Here is a 19,454-nt window from a genome sequence, read left to right on the forward strand (position 1 = left end):
TGGGAGATTACTAACAAAGTGCTGCAGTGCATGTGCAGAACTTCATTAGGCAAAATCTCCCCCATGGCAACTTTGAAGTGTGAAACTTCGAAGTGTTGGCTTGCATGTAGCTGCGGGTCACCTGCTGGTACTTCGAAGTGCCCGTGCTACTTCAAAGTCCCTTTACTCCTCAAAAGTTTCATACTTCGAAGTAGCCACGGGGGAGATTTTGCCTAATGAAGTGCTGCACATGCACTGTAGCACTTTGTTAGTAATCTCTCAACACCCTAATTACCATCCCCCCTTCGAAGTTGGGGGCTAGTCTAAACAGCCTTCATGTCTCTTGTATCATGTAAAGAAAACTCTCTGAAAATAATTTTTTTCAATAAAATATTTCCATGTTTGTTTTTTGCCCTTGAAATAATGAAAATATTAAGCTTTTTAACCCCTATTTATATTGAAAGTGGATTTGAAGTTTTATCAGCCTTTTAAGTGAAAGTTTTTTTTCCCCAAGTGTATGTTAAGTGTTTGAATAACAGTAGTGTTAGCAAAATCAGCATTTTAGACTTTGTGAAAATTACTTTCTTGCTCAGTTAATTGGATTTTACTTCCTTTATAGTTGTGACATCACAAAGCTGTTAGCTCTTCAGCTGTCTACTGAGTTCTCTAGGAGCGCAGGGCAGATCTGAGCTAAATTGTATTATAAAAAGCACGAGAGAAAACAAAACAAAAACACTGAAGGACACAACTCCCCCGAACCTCCTATACAGGTCATCTTTAAATGTGAGCTTAGTAAGGAGAGGGTATTTCATTTACAATTGACTGATAGTTATTGACTATAAAATGTTTGAGAATGGAATATCTTAAATGGGAATACAAACTGTATGTTGTTTTGTGGGGGGGCAGGGTTAGTACTGATGGGCTTTCAGGTAACCTTTGTTTCTATATGAAGATTCCAGACAGAGTTGTTTCTCATGTAGCTACAGTCCTGGTGTTTTGTTGTTAATTTTTTGTGGGTTTTTTTTCTTTTTTAGCAGTGGGGGGTCATTTTAAAATTTCTCAGCAATTTATTTATTTAAAAACAAAGTCTAATAAGTGATTGATTAAAAACCAAACATGAAGGGTCGGGGAGGGGGGAGAAGTGTGAAGGTAGTCAAGTATTCGTGGGAAGGCAGAGGCTTTCTGCTCCCTGAATGCCTATTGCTGCAGAAGTCAGTTGTCTCGGCTGCGGGGGCCCATCTCCCAGCTTGAGTCCCTTCCCCACTATGCAAGGGAAGCAGTTAGTCACTCTAAAGATGGGGGCTCTGTCTGGCAGAGAACGCAAATGGGTTACTGCCTATGTCCATATTTGTCTCATTTCCCTAATGTGCAGGGAGTGGAGTGATAAGATAAGCAGGGAGCCCCACTTGGCTGCTAAGTGGCAGTTGACTTCTGTGTGAGTGCACTGTGCCTTTTGGCAGGGTGCTGGAAGGGCAGAGCCAGGTCCAGGGAATTCTAGCACTTGCAAATTTGAGATTAAAATGTGTAAAATCCAATCTCTTGTTTATGTCAGAACCTAGGAATTTCTGGGGGCAATATGATAAAAACAAGTAATTAAGGGAAAATTGCAAAACAGATTACTTATAAATTCCTTAGAGAAAGTGGTTCAGATTATATCTTTGATTGGGCCAGCTTTTGTTTTTTGGGGAGAGAGAGTTTTGTGTTACACAGAACTCTTCTCCAGGGACCAGTATGGCTACAAAGTGTCACAGCCACTCTTGACACAACATACACTGTAAAGTCGGCTCTTCATTGAGTGATGTCCCTGTGGGTGCTCCACATCAGGTTCTGGGCCTATCCTGGTGCTGCAGTGCGGAGAATATTCTAGAGCCATAGTCAGCCAGACTGCACATGTGTGGCTGCCACTGCTTATCATTCGCACTCTTTTGATCTCGTGTGTGGTCCGGCTCCTGCCAGTTTCTCTTCAACCGCTCCCAGCTGCAGACAGAATATTCTCCTCTCCTCCCGGACTTACCTCAGAGTGAGAGTGCCTTTGTACAGCCTCAGTAAATAGCTCTTTTCTTCATAGTTCACCTCTTTTTCTCCTTCATAGTTTATCTTGTTACTGTTCTTTTTTAAAATTATTAGTAGAGAGTTAAACATAGTTCGTTTTCACAAGTTCTTATCTACCATACATAAGTTTCCATTCATTTAAAAAAAAGAGAGACTGAGACTTTAAGACTCTGTTAACAATCCCATGGCTGGATTACTAGGCTTTGAAAAATGTGAAACGTGGCATGAGGCGATGCCAGCAACGGATGGGCATGCCTCCTGCATTTGATGCTTAGCCAAGGCTCATGTGCCTCAAAAGTGTATGCACTGCTCAAAGCTACCCGTGAAAGCTCACTGTGATTGGGAGATGAGGCTCCGAATGATTCTCTTTGATGAAGCCCTCCAGGCTTCATCTTCTGAGGCTGTGGCTTCTCATGACACTAGCTCACAAAAGGAGAGCTGCGTTGGCTCTGGTGACTCCCCCCCAAAAGATCATGGCATCACCCACTAGATCCTTATCTGCCATACCACAGAGTGGAACAAATATATTGGATAAGCCCCATAAGAAGGGTTTCAAGACTTCTGCTTTGAAATTGGCTCCGGCCATGAAGCCTGAAGAAAGGTGACCTCGGAGCAGTCCCCAGAGGCACCGGCACAGAGCTCTGCATCGGTATCTACAGCCTCAAGATCCCAGGCTCCAAAGACCACTACAGCACTGTCTGTAGGATCAGCACTGAGAACCTCCATGGTTCCGACAGCCCCAAGGACCCGGTACCAGGAGACACAGCACCAATGAAATCAGCACTGGAATCAGCAGCACTAAGGCATTAGCAAACAGCAAGGAACCAACGAAGGCTACTTCCAAGACAAGTCACCATAGCTCCTCACCACACTCCGCATCTTTAAGCTTCTCTCCGGCACTGTTCCCATCACCACTGCCACACTGTTCTCTCACACTGCCTCACTGTACCTTGCCTCACTATCCACCTAGCAGACTACTGTCACCCTTCCTCAGCCCGGCCAGATTTGAAACAACAATATCGCCATCATTTTTCTGCTTCCCCATTACCCAGCTTACCTTACAGACATTGAGTCACTGCACTCACCTTGGATATCCCATTGGGACCATTACAGAAGATCATATTACCGGAGATACTCTCCTCCCCACACGGCTTATTATTACCATGACACTATTGTGCATATTCACCCCACTCGTACCATTAGTCACTTTTGAGGAGGGGGAACCCAGTGTGGCTTGGTTTCATCCAGACAGTCACTTGTCCCTGCTCCATCATCACCCGCATAGCATACCACCTCCTCTCAGCAACATTCTGAAGTTGGGGAGGGGTAAGTTTCAAATATAGATGATCACCGGGCAGCTGCTTCTCCTACAGATCAAACCTCCTCATCTCCCAACAGGGTGTTATACCAGGAGATGTTTCCCCTCATGACGATATTAAACTGTTCAGAAGAGTTGTCCTCAGTCAGGATGTTCAGGTTGCCAAAGTGCAACAAAAACTTCATCGCCTCTTTAAAAAACCTTCACCCTGTGCATAATTCAAGGATCGTTATCCCCCTGGATGAAGCCATGTTGGAGACTGCTGAAGAAATTTGGCGGACACTAGCATCCATTCCTCCTCTTAATAAAAGAATGAACAAAAAGTATTTTGTTTCACCCAGAGGGATGAAATTTTTATTTACTCTTCCTCAACCTAATTCTCTAATGGTCGACGCTGCACAACATCTGTCCAACACCACACTTTTTAAAACGCCATAACCGACAAAGATGCCAAGACACTGAACCTTTTTGGGAGAAAAGTTCATTCGTCAATCCTCCTATTAAGAATAGCAAACTGTGTACTCGTTTCTCCAATCATGATTTCGACAACTCTTCCAAACTAGCCCCACTGATGAATTATTTGCCAGAATACAAAAGACCTATTTTAAAATCAGAAGTCCAGGATGGGTATACCTTGGTTAGAGCAGGCATACTGATAGCACTAGATGTAGCAGACACAGCTGCCCGTTCCACCACCACTTCTGTGGTAATGAGACAGGCCTCCTACCTACAAGCAGCAGGAGTTCCTAAGGAACTATAGGCCAAAGTTGAGGACCTTCCCTTTGACAGAGAAAAGCTGTTTGCTGAAAAGACCGATTCAGTATTACATTCTGCCAAGGGCTTCCGTGCAACCCTTCGTACGTTAGGAATGTATAGTTCACCTTACAGAAGACGTTACTATACACCATCCCAAAGACAATGTGCCTGGGTTTCACAAACAGCCATTCCAGCATCAGCAGTAGGGATTCGACCAGGCCCACTCCAGGCAAAGACCACAGAAGTGCCAAAATACTAACAATCATTTGCAGCCTCAACAATCCACCCAGCAGCCCATTTGACAGTACAGTCAAGGACAGTGAGTCAGCCGATTTCACCCTTATGAAATGGGCAGCCAGATTATCCACACCTTTTACCACCATCTGAGGCCCTTCTTCCACCAATGGGCTTCTATCACCACACACAAGTGGGTCTTAGAGATCATACGATCAGGATACCTGATTCCCTTCCTCTCCATACCAACCACCCCACCTAATCCATCCATCTTCAGGGACCCCTCTCACAAGACTATGCTCCGTGAAGAAGTCAGCTGCCTCCTTCTCACTGGAACTGCAGAGAGAGTATCAGAAGAATTCAGGGGAAAGAGGTTTTTATTCCTGCTACTCTCTGGCATAGAAGAGAAGAGGTGAATGGAGTCCAATATTAGACCTGTGGGGCCTGAACCACCACCTACAAAAATGATGGTTCAAAATGGTGATGCTTGCTTCCATAATACCAGCACTGGAACACAACAACTGGTTCACTGCCCTCAACTTTCAGAATGCATACTTTCACATAACAATCCATCTGGCACACAGACGGTTCCTCTGATCTATAGTGGGCACAGAATGCTTTCAATATTGGGTCCTACCCTTTGTCCTATCCACCGCACCCAGGGTATTTTCCAAAACCCTACCAATAGTTGCAGCTCACCTAATTCGAGAAGGAGTCACGATATTTCCTTATTTTGACGATTGCCTCATCAAGGGTCAGTCGCTAACTGAGACTTCCCGGATGGTTACCTTTACCAGGTGAATGTTCCATTGCCTTGGACTTTTAATCAGCGACCAAAAATCCACATTGCAGCCAACTCAGGACTTGGAATTTAAAGGGGCCCAGCTCAACACAATTTCCACAGAAGTCTGTCTACCTCTGCAGAGATTCCAGGCCATTCAGGACTTGATAGTGGCCATCACCAGCAGCTTTGTGATGCAGATATCCTTTGTTTAAGATTGATGGGCCATAGGCCTGCTACAGCGTGTGTAGTCCAGCATGCCAGTCTTCATTTTCACAGCCTGCAGCACTGGATGGACTCCACCTACAGCCACACAAATCATGATTTGCACAGATCAGTTCTCTTTCCTCTGTGAATATGACATTCTCTCGTATGGTGGACAAAATAAGAAAACTTACTGGCTGTTGTACCCTTTCACCAACAACAACCTACATTACATATCACCACAGATGCATCCCTTCTAGTGTGGGGAGCTCACATGGGTGCCGGGTTGGTTCCAGGTCATTGGTCAGCCCAAGAGGTCCTATTGCACAAAAATCTACTAGAGCTCAGAGCAATCTTCAGAGTCTGTCGACATTTTCATGAGCGCACGTGCAACTTCACAGTCAAGATACTGACAACATTGTGATGATGTTCTATATCGATTACCAAGGCAGAGCATGATTGTGATCCCTACGTGCAGAATCCATCCAACTGTGGAACTGATGAATTTGGAACAACATCACATTTGTGGCATCTTATCAGACATCAACAATATTACTGCAGACTCTCTGAATGGTCACTTTGGCCCAGACCACAAACAGAAACTTCAAGATGGAGTTCTCCATCTCCTCTTCCAACATTGGGGAACTGTGCCGGCTGTGTTCTCTTTTGACACAGGGATCTCCTCCCTCTAGCTCGTGCAGTGGCAGCTGCCTCTGGCTGTAGCTTCTGGGGTCCCCCTCCAATGATGCTAATGTGAGATACATGCATATTGAATGCCCATATCTTGAGGGTTTATTGTATTGCCTTTTCCATCCATGATTTGGCCAGAAGCATGTGGCTGTTACACTTTTAACACAGACTTTGCTCCAATAATCCATGCCTTAGTAACCTACATTTGAGGTTAAAAGAATATGAACTATTTGGATGTGTCTTTACTGCAGTTATCCCAGGTAAGGGGCTCCTGAAACTGGGTACTGATTAACCTATCCCTGGTGTGAGAAGACATGCTCTCCCTTGTGTACGACACTACAGCTTCTGGGGGCACATCTCATGGTTCTATGTGCTGTAGAATTGTTTCTCATTGAGTTGTGGGAAAATGTGTCTTTTCTTTTAGGAAGGCATTGGAAGGTGAATAGCCCTGAAGTATACAAAGTATACTTGCTACAAAATAGTGAGATTGCCAGCCAGAGTGCACATGGTGCCTTGGCTCTCTGCTTTCAGCCCACCCACATAGCCTGGATTGAAAGGTCTGCTGTGAGCTAACTCTGTTTATAATCTAGGAAATCTAAATTAGTCTGTTAAGCCAGTAATTAGAGAGACCATTTCTCTACTCATGTTCTACACAATTCTACACAAGAATTGAAATCTGGACTGCTCTTGCTTTTGGTTCCAGATTTTAAATTGTCTATGGCTGGAAGTGATAGTTTAGTGATGTGGATCTCCACCATGTCAAATATAAATTTCTTTTTAAAAAAAAACCCAAACTCTTTTTAAAAAAAAAGAAAAAAACCCAAACTCAGTTACACAAACACCTGATTTAGGAATTTGCTTATTTCAACTATAGGAGGAGTATTAAAGATTTTTGAACCAAAAATATGACTGACAACTATGTTCTGACTTACACTATGAGCACTCCGATACTAGGCACCCATTAATAACAAGATTTCCTTCACACAATTAAAACACAAGTTGGACGTGTCAGGGCAGATGGGACTTTCCAGAGCCTTTATAATGGTTTAGTAAATCTCTTTAGAATAGTGTTCAGTCTTAACTGTATTTTAATTACATCTGTGCGCTGTTGTATTGTATTAGAGTATTCCGTTTATAGTGTAAACAGGACCTAACAGAACAATGAATTTTTCAAATCTTTTGTATAATAAAGGATGTTTAATTTTTGAATTTATACATACTCTGTTAGTAGTGACGGTTCTTAAAAACAGATCCCATTTCTATTTTTAAAAACTTGCAGATTAATGTTCCTGGCATTTATCGGCCTGTGTTATAAAACCTATTTTGAAATGTAAGTTTAAAACAATTTTTTTTCTGGATAGAATGTTCATTATTTGCCCAAGTCACACCAACAGCTATATATTACGTATTTATATGTGTATTTAGAACCATCGCAGTCTGCGGTGTGAAATATCTTATTTAGACAAATAATAAAAATCATCATGACATTACCATGAAAATTCATGATGAAGTATACTAGATACTTTAAAATGTGTTGTTCATTGTCTGATTTGTGTCCTTCTCTCCCCACCTCACCAGAGCACTGTTATTAAATCATATATAAAGATAAACATTTTGGCAAATTTAACTTTAATGCTTTTTTGTTATACAAATGACTTGCAAATAACAAATGGCTAAAAAATTGAAGGGAAATGGGACAGAAGGCTGATTGCGCTTATGTACTTTACAGACGGCAGTAAACTAAATTTCTTTTCAAATCTTAAAAAAGTCCTTTCAGCTTAAACCTCCTATGCCAAGTTTTTATTCTATAATGGAATTGAGGAAATAGATGTGTAGAATGGAGGAATGATTGCCACTAGGTCACCATAAGAGAGAAGATTATAAGACTCATGACAATGAGTATAATTAACACTCTGAGGCTACGTCTACACGTGCCCCAAACTTCAAAATGGCCGTGCAAATGGCCATTTCGAAGTTTACTAATGAAGCGCTGAAATGCATATTCAGCGCTTCATTAGCATGCGGGCGGCAGCAGCGCTTCGAAATTGACGAGCCTTGCCGCCGCGCGGCGCATCCAGATGGGGCTCCTTTTCGAAAGGACGCCACCTACTTCGAAGTCCCCTTATTCCCATGAGCTCATGCTAATGAAGCGCTGAATATGCATGCTAATGAAGCGCTTCATTAGTAAACTTCAAAATGGCCATTTGCATGGCCATTTCAAAGTTTGGGGCACGTGTAGACATGGCCTGAATGTGTTAAAATGCTTTCTTATCATTTACATCCCTTTCGGATAAGGCCCTGTCCCTATTTTGCTGACCACACTGGCAATAACTATCTTGTAACAAGGTTACAGTTAGCACAGTTTCCCTGGTCTTCATGGACAGAAGCTCCTTTTGAGACTCTTGAGAGCCACACATTGTCATAACTGTATCCTTCTAGGTATGCACAGTTCTGTGGCATGTTTCTGATTGGAAATATTTCTGTGTGTCACAGAACAAGAAGGTAATGCTACCTAAAACACTTTGTTTATTGCAGTCTTGTTTTTTCTTACTGTTGTGGGCAAGGTATAAGACAGGATGTTTTCAAAAAGTTTATATTACAAGTAAATTTAAATCAGCTGCTGGGCGAGGCTGCAGGAAGTTATGTTTGTGAACTAGACTGTATTTTCCAATCCTGAGATTGATCGCATCTTCTAGTAGATAATTTTGCTTCATTTGGAGGAGAGGGAGGAGTAAAGTCAAGTGAAAGTCAAGCAGTTTGAGAATAGAAAGAACGTGTTTTTGTTAAGCACTGGTTGACTCAATAACTAAGATAGAAAAGGATTCTACACTCCTACACCCTCAGGGCAGGTTTGAGTGCTAGAAATGTACAGTCTATGAGAGCCAATGAATCCTACAGGAAAATCAAGGAATACCAGAGTTCACATCTCTAAACAGGAAGAAAAATTTTTCTATTAAAAATATTCAAAATAATCCTTTTCATATCACCTTTAACTACCCACTCCAAGAGTTGCTGTCGGGTGGGATATTATATGTGAGAAGATGCTCATAGCTTGTGTTTGATGTACATTTACAGTGTCCATTTATGGAATTTGGTTTTATGATAAGGAAGAATGCCAAAGAATTGCAGAACTCATGAAAAAGTAAGTGAAGACGGGTAAACAAGACTTTTGTTTTGTGTATGTACTTTACATGTACTCTTTATGTGTATGTACTTCTGTATATACATGTGCAGTATATTGCTTGGATGGTATTAAACCGCTACCACGGGCCCTGGGGCAAGACATGAGCAGCCTTGGCTCCACACCCCCAGAAGGGTTGGGGCCTTGGGTAAAAGGGGTGAGGCTAGTGGCAGTCAGCCCTTAAGACCACCTGGAGCACAGTGTTGGGCCCTCCCTGCTCTCACAGCCACACAGAGTGATTGATGCTCCAGTGGCATTTCAAAGAGGCCTGGATTTCTGGTTGCTGCTGCAGTAGTGGTGGCAGCAGCTAGGAGCTCTGAGCCCCTATGCAGTTGCTCTGCTCCCCACCCAGGTTGGCATGGCTGACCCAATTTATTTTGAACTTGTGGAAATTCAGATTGTGTCACATACCAATAAATATGTACACAAAATACAATACCTTTACATAATTCAGTATCATATCAGAATATAATGGGTCATCCGATTTATTCTCTAAAATCTAACAAATCTGTTTCACTGTGTCTCAGTGAAAGAGGAGTACTTTGGGATTTGAATGGATAATTGTTCCCCTCTTTTTGAGGCCCTATACTTTTAAAAGGAGTTATCCTTATATGTGGCAAGAAAAAGGGAGGAAGGTGGGGGGGGGCATTCACAAAGGGTGTCTGCAAATTATTTTCTGTATTTTTAATGTCATTTCCGTGTTAATCTTTAATTCAGTCTTCTATTTCTTCTTTTTTAACAAAATATGCAAGTTTAATTTCTTTGATCCTTTTCTAAAACATGAGGCAATATCTTAATGAGCTATGACTTTAGTATATTATTTGCTTAATAAAACAATTTTCAGTGTGTTTTCTAAGCTCTAATTTATACAATCAAATCAGAGATCAGACACCTCACATAAAAGCATGTGTATTCTGTACAACATTTAATTTTTAGTATGTCTACATATATCCACTCACCTAGCTTTTTCACAGCTAAAGAGTCTAGTGCTGACAGGGCATGTCCTTTCTCTGCCTACCGTTTTATATCTCCTGGCACACTTCTTTACACTGCTGTATACCTGCTTTTTTAGCAATGTTTGTTTTTTGATGGGGCAGGTGTTCGAGGTGCTCAATTTTTTTGGATAAAATATTGTAATCAAAAAGTTTTGAGTTTTTAGTCTACAGTGTAGCACCTGTAGACATAACGCACTGCAAGAAATACAGTGGCGTCTATAAGATAGTGGTAATTTTTTTTCTATATGTCCCACAGCACTGAACTGGATAAATTATGACCCAAGAAATTATTGATAGAGAAACAGTTCATACAAATAAACACTGATCACTAAGAAACCTATGCTTTTCAAAACTAATGTTAGTTAACTAGCTCTAGTTGCTATTCATAGTGATTAGGTACTCTCAAACTGGTAATTTACTATAATAAAGACTAGTTTTCAGAAGATTCATGCTATTGGAAACCATGTGTAGTGGTTTATAATAGCAGCATTTCATGTAGATAAAAAAAATACCTGTAGCTCGGCCACGTGGCTGTGTGCTAGAACTCTCAGTATTCTGCTGCAATTATGAAACAGCTGGGGCAGGAAATTGGTCATTTACTACAAGTTAATGACTGAATTGTGTGTTCCCTACCTCCCACCACCAGTCAATACTGAATAACACTGTAAATTCACTGTACCTTCTGGCTATCAAACCTGCGACTCAGTTTCAGAAATTCAAGTCTTTATGGGCCTGTGTGAACAGAATCTGGAGGAAACTGCACCCTGTTCCCAGTCAAGCTGTCCTTTTATATAGAATGCAAAAATGTCAAAACATTTCCATTATTTTGTTTAATGGTTGAAAAGACTTGTGGTTGAACTTGATATTTTTATGTATTTTTTTCCTCATGGATTCCCACTTTACCTCTCACTTTCAGTCTAACACAGCAGGAGCAAGTCAAAGCACGGCAGGGGGCTGGAGCAGGAGCCTCTCCAATGATCCAGAGCTCTGGTGATAGCAAGGAAGTGGATATCTTACGGATGCTAACCAAGGCCAAAGATGAATATACCAAGGTGAGTCTTGATCTGTGTGAGATTTCCTTTGGGTCATGGTAACATGACACCCACCACCTCTTGTCATTTTGTCTTTTGATGCACATAGGCTCTTTGTAAAAGTTGCTAAAAGAAGAATATTACATATAGGGATCTTTTATTTTTTGTGAGGGTATTAAGCAGAGGTGGAAAAAGTACCCAAAATGGTATTCTCTTTTCCTTTCCCTGCCTCAAAAAAAAAAAAACTAGCCATACTTTTACTCAAGTAACTTTTTAGGTACTTTTTCCGCCTGTGGTATTAAATGATCATAGGATTAGCAGAGACCATGTGAGGTTACCACATTCAGTCCACTGCACACATGGCAGGACTAGCTAACTATTATCTAGGTAATGTGAGTTTATGGAGTACATTTCAGTGACTTTGATTTTGATGCACAAATCTCACATACTTCTCGTATAGTCAGCAGTACCTGTGAGCTTTAACTTCTTTGATGCGGACGACATGCTCTTGGAGGCTCCTAGCTGATGGGAAGTTATCCTCAGTCTCTTGGACAAATAACAAATGTCTTTTCCATACATTGGTTTTGGTTGGGAAGAGCATCTATGTACTTGTTTTTAAATGTAGTTGGCGAGATGTAGTTGGATCTCCAGATGAAAATGAAAAGGTTTTAAAACCCAGTAAAATTTGATCTTGCGTGCTTCCTCAGTGTTCTGGAGTTTCTAAGACACCTAAGTAACTAATGGATTAATTAACTGCCTTCTTTTTATTACCGAGCAGCCCAAAATGTTTTACCTTTCAGAATAAAAGACTAATCATTTCAATTATTTATATCAATAGTGTAAATTATTTCAGACCCTTTGTTGGATCTTGCCGCTGTTTCCTGTTTCATATGCAGCACAATCAAGTAATGAGCTCATAACATACACGAGTTTTGGGTCTGGGAATATTTTTTTAAAACAAGCAATTTAAAGAGGTGATTTTTATTTGTTTTGTGAAATGTGGTTACTAATAAGATTTTAAGCAAGGCAGTAATGAACTTCCTCAGCTCCCATGAAATGTAGCCTTTGTTTTTTTGTGTGGCAAAGCTGCTTTTGAAACCAGCATCTTGAGACCTCTTCTGTGTAAGAGGTGGGTTTAATGGTTTAAACAGATGACAAAAAAGAAATTTGTCGGTATAATTTTATCCTGAATTGGTACCAGGCTTGGATCAAAACTTTGTTGCTTAATATAATATAAATTAAAATGATTACAACTAATACAATTAGCCACTATCAAAAGAACTATAATGGTGCTTTCTGGAAGATCTAGAAGAACATCAGGTTTGTTGCTCAGATACCTTAGTTGTGAATGCATGATGGACATACTTAGAGAAAATTCTCTCCATCTCCCTTTTATACATCTGAATTGCTGTAGTACAATATAAAGGTAGGGAAATATTTTGTAAACTTGCTGCTTATGCCCCACATAATCCTATGTTTATGGCATCATAACTGATTTCCTAGAATATGTGCGACAGAGCACTTTGCCTTCAGGTGGAGCAGGAGCAGTAGGAGCAGTTGACCTCTTACAGATTAGAGACAATATTTTTATGTCTGTCTCTTGTGTGACACAAAGTTAGGAAAGGGAGGTACAAACGGTGACACACAGATTTATTTTTACATTAAATCAGAGGTATCCTTTCAGAAAAAATTGGGGGAGGAAGACAAAGTTTTGTGTCAGCATCTATAACATTATTATAGAATCATAGACTACTAGGACTGGAAGGGACCTCGAGAGGCCATCCCGTCCAGCCCCCTGCCCCAATGGCAGGACCAAGTACTGTCTAAACCATCCCTGATAGACATCTATCTAACCTGTTCTTAAATATCTCCAGCAACCTCCCTAGGCAATTTATTCCACTGTTTGACCACCCTGACAGTTAGTAGCTTTTTCCTAATGTCCAACCTAAACCTCCCTTGCTGCAGTTTAAGTCCATTGCCTCTTGTTCTATCCTCAGAGACCAAGGAAAAACAAGTTTTCTCCCTCCTCCTTATGACACCCTCTTAGATACTTGAAAACCACTATCATGTCCCTCCTCAATCTTCTCTTTTCCAAACTAAACAAGCCCAGTTCTTTCAGCCTTTCTTCATAGGTCATGTTCTCTAGACCTTCAGTCATTCTTATTGCTTTTTTTTGGACCCTCTAATTTTTCCACATCTTTCTTGAACTGCGGTGACCAGAACTGGACACAGTCCTCCAGCTGAGGCCTAACCAGCGCAGAGTAGCGTGGTAGAATGACTTCTCGTGTCTTGTTCATAACATCCCAGGATCATGTTTCCTTTTTTTGCAACAGCATCACACTGTTGACTCATATTTAGCTTGTGGTCCACTATAACCCCTAGATCCCTTTCTGCTGTAGTCATTCCTAGACAGTCTCTCCCCATTCTGTATGTGTGACACTGATTGTTCCTTCCCAAGTGGAACACTTTGTATTTGTCCTTATTAAACTTCATCCTGTTTACCTCAGTCCATTTCTCCAATTAATCCAGATCATTATGAATTATGACCCTGTCTTCCAAAGCAGTTGCAGCTCCTTCCAGCTTGGTATCATCTGCAGACTTAATAAGCCTACTTTCTATGCCAATATCTAAATTGTTCATGAGGCTATTGAACAGAACCAGTCCTAAAACAGACCCCTGCGGAACCCCACTTGTTATACTTTTCCAGCAGGATTGAGAACCGTTAACGACTACTCTCTGAGTACGGTTATCCAGCCAGTTATGCACCCACCTATAGTAGCCTCATCTAAGTTGTATTTGCCTAGTTTATTGATAAGAATATCATGTGAGACCATATCAAATGCTTTACTAAAGTCTAGGTATACCACATCCACAGCTTCTCCCATATCCGCAGGGCTTGTTATCCTATCAAAGAAAGCTGCTATCAGATTAGTTTGACATGATTTGTTCTTTACAAATCCATGCTGACTGTTTCCTATCACCTTACCACCTTCCAAGTGCTTGCAGATGATTTCTTTAATTACCTGCTCCATTAGCTTCCCTGGCACAGAAGTTAAGCTGACTGGCCTGTAGTTTCCTGGGTTATTCTTATTCCCCTTTTTATCAATGGGCACTATATTTGCCCTTGTCCAGTCTTCTGGAATCTCTCCCATCTCTCATGATTTTCCAAAAATGATAGCTAAAGGCTCAGATAGGATAGGATTATATTATAAAATATATTATATTATAGAATATATTATATCCTGCAAAGTCTGGGGGAGGGGTTAATAGTGAATGATGTAATGGGGTATTTATAGATCTATGAAACATGAGTGGGGAGAGGCAAAGAACAGCTATTCCTTCTGCCACATAGCAAATAATATCTCTGCATTAAATGCCAATGTACTTCACAACCACTATAATTTCTGGCTACTTCATGACTTATATTTTCTTGCCAGTTTGCCTCAAGACTCATGCTGAAATCAGTTTGTCAAGTCTATTTGTTAGCCCTTCTGTATCCTGTGTGATTCAGAAGGCTAATGGAAGCCTAGTGAGCCATGGAGTAGGAACAGACAAGATAAATGAGCAAGTTTCAGTGCATTCAAGAGGTCTGGTTTTGTTTACTTAAGTCTTGTAGTGAAGTTCTCTAAAGACCCAAAGGGCTTGTCTACACTACCACCTTCCTTCAAAGGAAGGATGGTAATTAGGGTGCTTACTTAATGAAGTGCTGCCGTGCATAGGCACCACTTCATTAAGCAAATTCCTCTCCCTCCGCGGCAACTTCGAAGTTTTAAACTTCGAAGTACTAGCACGTGTCTAGCAGTAAGGGGACTTCGAAGTGCCTCGAAGTTGCCCTGGCACTTTGAAGTACCGGCGGGTGAGCCACGGCTAGACGCGTGCCGGTACTTAAGTTTAAAACTTTGAAGTTGCTGTGTGGGGATTTGCTTAATGAAGTGCTGCCTATGCACAGCAGCACCTCATTAGTAAACTCCCAACACCCTAATTACCATCCTTCCTTCGAAGTGACTTAAGACTTAGGGGCATGTCTGCATAGCCATGCCGCTCAGACTAAGGGGGTGTAAATAGACATATATACCAAAGTGCTGCGCTGTAACTGTGTGGATACTGTATGCACAAACTTAAAGGCGAAGGAGCTCCAGAGGAATATAACAAAGCTAGGTGAATAGACAATACAATGACATATGCCATCTGGTGTTGATTAATACAAACAAATCTTTTTTTAACATAAAAATCTTAAATAACTATTTTAATGTTATTGGCACACTCTTCCCTCTGCCATAATGAATCTTTGCATCATTGCTCTAATGTCTTTCCAATCTATCTATATGTAACTGATTTTAAAGGGGAACTGCAAAGCAAAAGTGAAACTTTAGTTAAGCCCATATTTCTGTTCCCATTAACCAGGACTTGGGGCATTTGAACATAAAAATCAGTATAAACTAACTCTTTAAAAAGTTTTTTTCTTGCCTTCTCTGAAATTCTCTTATACTTCCTAGTTCATTTAATGAACTAAAACTCACCATTGTGTGCCATCAAATACCACAGCCTGCACTGGGACTCATGAAATTTGTGACATTTGAGATAGCTCAGAATGTGACAGCTTCAGTGAACTAGTGTATACTAGCAGGTTGTACAGTAGTAGACGAGCTTCTATAGCTTTCTGAGTTTAGTGCTGCCCACCCAGCCTAGCCAGAAGGCATTCACTACAGCATTTTATAGTTCAGTGTTTCTCAACCTTTTTTTATAAAGTAGCCCCATTTTAAAAAAAAGTGTGAGAACCCCCAGACTTCTCTTGCATATAGACACATACCACTAGTTTAGAAATATGGTCCTCCAGGTAATCTGAGGTCTTGAAATAAGTGCCATTCAACCTTTCCACATTACTGTACCCTTTTCAGGAGTCATATTTGTTTTGCATACCACCAAGTTATGCCTCACTTAAAAACTGCTTACAAAAAACATGCAAAAAATATCACAGGTCACTACTACTGAAAACTTACTGACTTTCTACCATCTTATCAAATAAAAGAACTGGAATAAAAATATTGTACTTACACTTCAGTATGAAGCAGTAGAAACAAGTCATTGTCTGAATGAACTTTCAGATTGTACTGACTTTACTAGTGTTTATGTACCCTGTTATAAAACTAGGCAAATATCTAGATGTGTTGATGTACTCCCTGGAAGACCTCAGTGTACCCCCAAAGGTACTTGTACCGTTGGTTGAGAAACACTGTTCTTCGAGTGGTCCCCGTGGGTGCTCCACAGTAGGTGTCGGGCTTGCCCAGTGCCGCAGATCAGAATTCTTCTAGCAGTTTCCATTGGATCGCGCATGCGCCGATGCGTGCCGCTCCCCTGTGCACCCTTGGTCATGTGCGCGATCCGATCCCCATCAGTTCCTTCTCAACCGCCAACAGCTGCAGACGGAATCCACTCCGGATAAAGCCTGAGACAGATAAGATAGTTGTTTTATTTGTTAGTTTGTTGTTTGTCACTATTATACAAAAAAAAAAAAGAAAAAAAAAGAGAAGAGCATATTAAATAGTAGAGGGAAGAGGAACAGAGGAGAGAGGGGCAGACAAAGAAGGCTGTTTAAGCCTTCTGCTGCCCTGAAGGCCGTGAATGTTATTTTGGGTTGTAGAATGCACTGATTAGCGGCTAAGTACCCTATTAACAGTAAAGACTCACTGCGATGGCTTCCTGAGGGTTTAAGAAGTGTGAGTCATGCCGCGAAGCTATGCCGACCTCTGATGGGCATAGTGAATGCATTCGTTGCCTGAGGGAGTCTCATGTTACCCAGAAGTGTTCCTACTGCACTAAGCTTACAGCCAGGGCCAGGAAGGACAGAAAAATGAGGCTCAAAATGATCTTGTTTGATAAGGCCCTCCAGCCTGAGCCACCGGAGAAGCCTCACACAGAAGGGTCCTCTGGGTCGCATAAAAGGAAGGCAGCCTCTTTGACCCCCTCTGTGCAGAAGAAGAAAGAAGAGGAAACTCTCCCCGGCTCAATCCTTGCCGGCGGTCCCAGCGAGCAGAACGAGCGGAACACAGAGCCCCCAGCCGCGAGCTGATGAAAGCAGCAGCGCAGTAGCGCACGTGGCCGAGGCCGGGCCTCCGACTATACAGCAGGCGGCACACAAGGTGCCGCAAGCGCCAGCGCAGCAAGTGCCGGAATCGGCGGCGCCGGCTCCTGTGGCGCCAACGGCGCAGGGGCACCCAGCACGGGGCCTACAGGCGCCGGAGGAAGCTACCCGCGCGGCACTGCTGTTGACGGTGCCGAGCGCAGCGCCGACAATGGGGCCGAGATCGCCGGCACGGGAGGGGGCGGTGCCCACCCTGCGGGGGAGGGGGAAGGCTAGAGCTAAAACCCAGCACCTCAGTCCATCTCCAGGCAGGGCTGCGATTCCCTTATCTCCCAGCCCCCCTCCCGAGATACACACGCCGCACTGCCAGGCGGCAACTCCACCGGCTTATTTCGGGCCTCCCTCTCCATTCCTCCAACCACTTTCGCCGTGGCTCAGGCCACCTTCACCATTTTTGGTCATGGATCCCCTTGAGTACTATCACAAACCAGCTTCACCACTATCAATGTCGTCACAGAGATCCTGCTTTCCCAGACATCATGGGTACACTCCCTGATCGTGGTCCAGGTCTCCATCACCGGGCCCTTGCCCATGTTGCTATGGCAATCCTCATCACGCTGAACACAGACACCGCAGGTCCAGATCCAGGGGCAGGTCCTCTCCCACTACTCGTCAATACTCCCGTGTACACTCTCGCTCTGGGACAGGAACGCAGTTGTCCCAGGGGGAATTAGGTCCAGAGTCCCGAGACTTCACTTCACAGCCCACCAGGGAGCAAGTATACCAGTGAACTCGGGAGCCAGAGGACTTGGGGGAGGCTTACCCCAGCGTTTCCTGCTCATCCTCCCCAGATGAGGCCATTGCCCCCGGGGATGTCTCCCCTCTGGATGACCTTTAAACAATTCCAGGAGCTGTTCAGAAGAGTAGCATTCACGCAGGACGTTCAAATAGCAGAGGTGCAGGAGAAGCACCATAAACTCCTGAAAAATTTGAGACCCCCGGCTTCATCTAAAATTGCTATCCGGCTGGACAAAGCCATTATGGAGTCAGCCACTAACATATGGCAGACTCCGGCCTCTATTCTGCCTACGAACAAAAGAGCAGATAAGAAGTACTTCATCCCAGCCAAGGGCATGGAGTTCCTGTTTAGCCACCCACAACCCAATTCTTTGGTGCTCAAATCATCTCAGCAGAGGTCGAAGACATCCCAGTACAAATCAGGGGGGTGGGATAAAGATGCTAAGAAATTAGAGCTGTTCGGCAGGAAGGTCTACTCCTCCTCTACCCTGTTATTGAGAATGGCAAACTACGTGGCACATCTATCAAACCATAACTTTGACAATTACTCTAGACTCACCCCTCTCATGGATTCACTTCCGGAGGACAAGAAGCCAGTGTTAAATGCGATTGTCCAAGAGGGCTACGCGGCATTGTGAACGGGAGTTCAGATTGCTCTGGATGTGGTGGACACAGCGGCTCGTTCAACAGCAGCAGCAGTAGTAATGCGTAGGGAGTCCTGGCTCCAGACGTCTGGTATCCCCAGAGATCTACAGGCGAAGATCGTGGATCTTCCTTTTGACAAGCAAAAGCTGTTTGCAGACTCAACTGACTCGGTCTTCCACTCCAGCAAAGACTTGAGGGCCACACTTAAGACCTTGGGTATCTATACTCCCCCATACAAGAAAAAGAAATTCTATCCTCAGCAAAGATGCTATGCTTACCAACCACAGCATGCACAATATCAGCGAGGCTATGACCAAGGGTGCCATCAACGGCAGCAGCAGTACAGGGCCCCCAGGTGACATTCTCAACAAAGCCGTACACCCTCGGGGCAAGCCCAGAGGCAGCAAGTTTGAAGGGTATGTTGAGGACTGCACTATCAACACCATCGCTCAATGCCATTCTCATCTCGTGTTCCATCATCGCCTCAAACCGTTCCACTCCCAATGGCAAAAGATCACAACAGACAAATGGGTGCTAGAAATTATAGCCACGGGTTACACGATCCCCTTCCAGTCACTTCTGCTGATGAAACCTCCCACCCGGCCTCCCCTCAGGGACGCTGCCCACGAGGCGAGGCTGAAGCAGGAGGTAGATCACCTCATGTTCATAGTGGCGGTGGAAAGAGTGCCGGAACAATTCCAAGGGGAA

At 42.9% G+C, this 19,454-nt stretch overlaps 1 protein-coding gene across 4 annotated transcripts in view; it reads left to right on the forward strand.

Moving 5' to 3' along the window:
- The window catches only part of DCP1B (decapping mRNA 1B), an 87,096-nt gene that overhangs the window by 31,114 nt on the left and 36,528 nt on the right, over positions 1-19,454 (forward strand). For all 4 annotated transcript variants that reach the window (XM_075005933.1, XM_075005948.1, XM_075005954.1 and 1 more), the window contains 2 exons: positions 9,090-9,156; positions 11,107-11,242. In XM_075005933.1, coding sequence (XP_074862034.1) covers positions 9,090-9,156; positions 11,107-11,242 — 203 coding nt within the window. The remainder of the gene's footprint in view (positions 1-9,089; positions 9,157-11,106; positions 11,243-19,454) is intronic.

The sequence above is a fragment of the Carettochelys insculpta genome, chromosome 1 (genome assembly GCF_033958435.1).
Source record: "Carettochelys insculpta isolate YL-2023 chromosome 1, ASM3395843v1, whole genome shotgun sequence".
NCBI classification, from domain to species: domain Eukaryota; kingdom Metazoa; phylum Chordata; order Testudines; family Carettochelyidae; genus Carettochelys; species Carettochelys insculpta.